The sequence below is a fragment of the Trichechus manatus genome, unplaced genomic scaffold (assembly GCF_000243295.1).
Source record: "Trichechus manatus latirostris isolate Lorelei unplaced genomic scaffold, TriManLat1.0 scaffold00058, whole genome shotgun sequence".
Classification (NCBI taxonomy): Eukaryota; Metazoa; Chordata; class Mammalia; order Sirenia; family Trichechidae; genus Trichechus; species Trichechus manatus.
The window spans coordinates 9,126,123-9,131,724 of NW_004443994.1; the positions used below are offsets into that span (position 1 = coordinate 9,126,123).

The following is a 5,602-nucleotide window of genomic DNA, read 5'->3' on the forward strand; positions in this document are numbered from 1 at the left end:
CCATTTGATATAAATTTCTGTTTGTACATTTCTGAGAAGCCATCATGAACAGCTTTCGAAAACCTTCGTCGAACACAGTTTTTGCTGAATCCTAACGATGTTACGAAAAAGCCTTGCTCCGTGCTCGTGATTTCCGCTTCTGGCCTGTGACGACGGTACGTCGTGTGTGTATGGATGTACTCAACTGTGTTTAATACTCTGAATTTTAATTAGAAAAAATAAGTGTCAGGAAGGCCCTGCTTTCTAAGTTGCGTCCTTTTATTCATGTGGGACGTGAGCAAATGCCAGAATTTAAAAAGTGTTTTCTTAATGGCAGAGGAAAAGAAGTATTTTCAATGCTCAAAACCAAGCAAGTATAAATTTTTCCTCTTGTTTGCATCAAAGGACAAGACGTTATTATTATGTCTTGTCCTGAACATGAACACAGAGGTTTGATTTTTTTTTTTAAATGTCCCTTTTAAGAGGCTCACACAATCCAAGGAACTAGAGAAACAAGCACACTTGAGAAAGCTTTTTCTGAGTAACATTTTTTTGTGTGTCCATTTTCACTGCTTTCTCAGATGCCTTCTAATATATGGGGATTTTTAACTGAAAATAAACTTTAGAGTGCCAACAGAGCTGTTTCGCCTCACTTCCTAAATGGAGCAAATGCAAAATAAATAACTAAGCAGCCTTTGTTTGGTTCTGAACCGTATGCAGTGTATTTTTGTAGCCTTTAGCTTCTTTTAAACTAATAAAGAATAAGAAAACTTGTTATGTTTAAAAAATATATAGTTAGAGGAAATACCCTAAACTGTGTTGGGTTATAGATAGTAAATTCTTAAAATGCTACTCTATTTTACAAACTTTACTTAGTGAACATTCACTATTTTATAATTACAAAAAATCATATTTCAAAAAAAAAAAAAGAAGGCTTGGCAGGAGGACAGGAACTTGGGCTGCGTCAGAATTATACTAGGACAGATTATTTTTCCCCAGTCTGGGGCCCTGAAGGAGCCTTGGTGACACAGTGGTTAAGAGCTCAGCTGCAAATCAGAAGGTCAGCATGTTCAAATCCACCAGCTGCTCATTAGAAACCCTATGGGGCAGTTCTACTCTATCCTATAGGGTTGCTGTGAGTTGGAATTGACTCGATGGCAACAGGTTTGGGGTTTTTTTGTTGTTGTTTTTTCTTGTTTTTGTTTTGGGGCCCTAAAGGGTGTCCAGAGACGGCATCAAGGGGGGTGGGGCAAGGCCCAAGTTTTATCAGGTGACACTAAGCATGTTCAGTAGCACTCAAGAGTATGCTGGGGATAGTAAAATGCCTTCCGGGGGGCAGCAGTGGTAGAATTGTCGCCTTCCATGCAGGAGACCCAGGTTCAATTCCTAGCTAGTGTACTTCATGCACAACCACCACCCATGCTTGGAGGCTAGCATCTTGCTACGATGCTGAACAGATTTCAGTGGCGCTTACAGACTAAGACTAGGAAGAAAGGCCTGGTGATCTACTTGGGAAAAATCAGCCAACAAAAACCCTATGGATCACAATGGTCTGATTTTGTCGTGTCTGGGGGTCACCATGAGTGGAGGCCCACACGGTGGCAGCTAACAACAACAATAACAGCCTTCCAGAAGAAGTTTGTACTAACTAGGACATTCCCACACAGGCCTCAAATATAGCAAACATTCCACAAAATGCAAAGATTGATGTTTTTACTGCCTGAAGCTGTGCAGTACGTAAGAGCCTAAGTCCGAGGAAGGCAAGGATCTGTCAAACATCTCCAAAGCCTGACCATCTGAGGGAAATTACTGGAATCTAAGATAGTTAACTACTAGAGAAATGAAAGATTTACTAGACCTTCCTGGCTCCTGGCCGTCATTTTGCATACTGGCAAGGAGAAATATGTGTAATTTCCAGGAGCAGCTTGTTATCAGGAGCCAAAAGAGAATGGAACCAAATATAAGTTTACTTTCCAAATAAACATGGGGGAGAAAGAATGGCCAAACATTTGGGTACACAAAAGAATTTTTTGCATGCCAAAAGTCTTAAGTTCATATGTGCCTGCCTAAACAACATTTAAGGAGCCCCGGTGACGCAGTGCTTAAATGCTCGACTGCTAACCAAAAGGTCAGCGGTTAGAACCCACCAGCCGCTCTGTGGGAGAAAGATGTGGCAATCTGCTTCGGTAAAGATTACAGCCTCGGGAACTCTATGGGGCAGCTCTACTCTGTCCTATAGGGTTGCTATGAGTCAAAATTGACTTGATGGCCACGGGTTTAAACAACATTCCCATCCAGCCCAGGGTGTCCAAAAAGCAGAGAAAGGAGGCGAGAAAGCTGAGAGGCTGGGGACCATGGTGGCTTACACTGTAATCTCTGAGAGCTGCTCTTTGGTTAGGTTCAGGGGTTGACTTATGACGGTGATTCCATATTCCTCCGGGTTCTTGTCCTCGTGCAGGCTGCCTCGTAAGATGGCATTGTGGGCCACGTTGAGAAAGCTGACAACAGCGTGCCAGCCTTTGTTGTTAAACCACACCTAGGGGAAGGCGGAGAAGGTGACTCTTAATCTGCGCTGTGTTGTGACACCTGAGACGAGGCCCTACTAATAACAGCTGTTTAAAGAAGAAGTTCACAACAGGAAAAAGAATGTGAGAAGGAGGAAGGGCTTGGCAGCTGGAAGACATTCCTCTCTAGATTTCAACAGGAGAAGGAGTGGAATTTAATTAAGTTGGGAAAATATAAATAAAATGACCAGCTCATTTGAATTTTTAGCTCTAGGGCATTTTATGTGGGTTAAGTACCTTAATGTTGTCTTCAGTTTCTAGAAGCTTAAGGAAGTCAGACATTTCTTTAGCGGCTTCTCTGGTGATAGGGCCCTACAAAACCATAGTAAACAAGCAAAAGGGTTTTTCTTTTCTTTTCTTTCTTTCTGTAGCACTCATGATAATTTATGTTTCATGATACTTGAGCAAGTCAAAAATCCTACCCAAATCTCCAGTTTGTGTACATACCCCGCTCACATTCATTATCTGGCCAAGGTCACTTAAAAACCCAACAAGTGCTTTCCCAGTGATGGGGAGAGCTGGAAGCTTTCCTCCAATGGAAATTCCTCCATACCTGATAAGGGAACAAGAAATCAGATCAGTGTGGTGCTTCGAGTCTACCAGTAGCTCTGTCAGTTTCTGTAGGGTGACGTGTACTTCTGGGGCAATCATCTAGACTAGCAATCGATATTGCTCCACTTGGCAAATCAACTTTTAACTCTTCCCCATTGCCTCTGGGATGAAGTTCAGACTCCACATCTCATTGCGCAAGGCCCTTCTGAGTCTGGTCTCTGCCAATCTCTGCAATCTCATCCCTCCTCACACTTTTCCTTCAATGGCGTATTCTGGCCATACTAAACCACTTCCAAAGCTCCAGGTGGTCCACGTTGCCTTCATGTCTCTCTGCCTTTGCAGGGCTACTAGCTTCCCTGGGGTGCCTTTTGCTTTCTTGAGCACCTGGTCAATTTCAACTCATCTTTCATATTTCATCATGTCTTCAAAGTCTTCCCTGACTACCTCCCCCGACCCCAACCAATGACTCCTTTGCTGTGCTACCTCTGTACTTTGTGGTACTTCTGGCATCATTTGACTCACCTTCACATCTAACCTAGACCAAGTCCTGCCATCTTTCTCAGTGCCTCTCAACCCCACCCCTGGTCTTGGCAGGTGGTCAGCACCTCCCGCCTTGACTCTTGCTCTAGCTTCTCAACTGGGATTCTAGCCTTGGGCCTTTCTCCCTCACAGATCTTCCACTATGCTCTGGAAGTCTAAAGTGATCTTGCTAAGACACAGATGTCCAGCTTAAAATCCTTCAATGGCAGCACAAAAGCCCAACTCCTCAACAGAATAAACTTAATTGGCATATTAGGCAAAGCAAGGGAGAAGATCTTTATTTCTCAGGGCCTCAAATTGTGTCACCTTTCCGCTTAAGCTGAGGCTCCACAGTTCCCTCCCAGGAGTGATTTCACTTCAAACCCATTTCACTTAAGGCGGCTTTTATGGTCTAGAATCTGCCCAGGAGATAAAGTCAATCTCAGCTCTGTATCCATTCTGGAGGCCAGTTCCTGAGAAAGCTTGGGAGGCTAGGTCACTCTTAGAATACCCCTTGGGGAGTCTCCAAACCTCTGAAACCACTTGAGCCTCCAGTGAGCCTCAGGAAGGTGGTGAGTCCTCGGGCTGGTACAGGAATGGGCCAAGGAGTGCCTAGGGCTTAGGTTATGAGACTCCTCATTGGAACATTCTAAACTGTATATGCTGGGGGGTTTTAGAACCTCCCTTTGGGTGAACTCTGGAACTTTTTTTCAGAGAATACCATCTCCCACTAATAACCTCCAGGGAGATCTACCACTGAGCATTTCCCGAGTTAAAGGTGTTGCTAGCCACCTAGCCTTCAGGATATGGCTTGTGAATTCCTGAGCACATACAGAACAGCCTGTCCACATGACTTTGAGTTGTGGCTTATTTATGTGCAGTTATTTTAAATGGATCAATCTGAGATCTGAATTTTTTATAAAAGTACTTTCTTACCTCTGTTCATTGACCCAGAACTTGCTCTTTAAGCTGAAAGTCAAAATAAAATCATACAATGAATACCATGAGGACAGCAGCAATGTTAGTTTCCTTCTCTTACAATCTCTGGATTGTCAGCCTTCTGGGGTGTTTTTGCATTTCCTGATATCAGGCAATGTGGGAACCTCCTAGCCTAGGTGCTGAGTGTGAATACACATATGGAGAAAGGATGGGATATTTCCAACACTGGCTCTCCACGTCTATCACACATGCTGGGTTTTCTTGAGTGTTGTCAGGGCATATATTAGACCAGTGGGTCCCACGTAGACCCAGAAAACATGGCAGTCACCATGCCCGTATGGAGTGAAGGCTGCTGCCCTCCCCTTGTCCACCTTCTGCTAAGGAGACTCTAATAATACCTGGGGAAAGTTCTGACTTACTCTACCACCTCAAGTTAAGAGACTAACTTTCAGCCAGCGGAGGGGAAGAGGGAGTAAAATTACAAGATTGGAAATGAGAAGACATCAGCTGTAGACTCCAGAGTTCAAGACTACGAACTCTTGTTATCAGCCATCAAGCACAAAATCCAAAATTACATACTGCAAATTTGTGGCTGAAAAGTTTGGAATGGCCGTATCTTTACAGAATTATTGAATAAACTCTATGCGCTCTGCTTTTATTTTTATGCGTGGCATTTTATTTTACTTTTATGCTTGGGTGGTGTTCTTCGTTTTGCTAACTGGTGATTTGGCACTGCCTTCTCAGCAGCTGCTTTCACCATCTGTAATGTGTTCCAGTTAATGGACACAGTTTATCCCTTGTCAAGGCTCTGGCAGGAAGAGCAACAGAAAGCCGTGTTAACATTAGACAGTATGTTTTATTTTAAAGCCCCAAAGCAAGTGGGGACTGGATCACTCTTCCTTACGAGCCCCTCTGTTGTCAAGCTGCTTGGTCTGATAGGGGGCTACTGAAGCTGGTTCATTCAGGGGTGGGGCTTGATAAGAATGGGTGAAGAGGAAAGTAGTATAGTAGATACTTACTGGAGAGTTCACTGGATTTTTTTTTTTTTT

General features: G+C 43.6%; 1 protein-coding gene across 1 annotated transcript in view; it reads right to left on the minus strand.

Moving 5' to 3' along the window:
- ABCA4 (ATP binding cassette subfamily A member 4) overlaps nucleotides 1–5,602 on the minus strand; it is a 174,073-nt gene that overhangs the window by 33,043 nt on the left and 135,428 nt on the right. Inside the window, exons 32-35 of the mRNA XM_023733347.1 lie at nucleotides 4,551–4,583; nucleotides 2,991–3,096; nucleotides 2,781–2,855; nucleotides 2,346–2,515 (exon numbers count right to left, since the gene is read on the minus strand). Coding sequence (XP_023589115.1) covers nucleotides 2,346–2,515; nucleotides 2,781–2,855; nucleotides 2,991–3,096; nucleotides 4,551–4,583 — 384 coding nt within the window. The remainder of the gene's footprint in view (nucleotides 1–2,345; nucleotides 2,516–2,780; nucleotides 2,856–2,990; nucleotides 3,097–4,550; nucleotides 4,584–5,602) is intronic.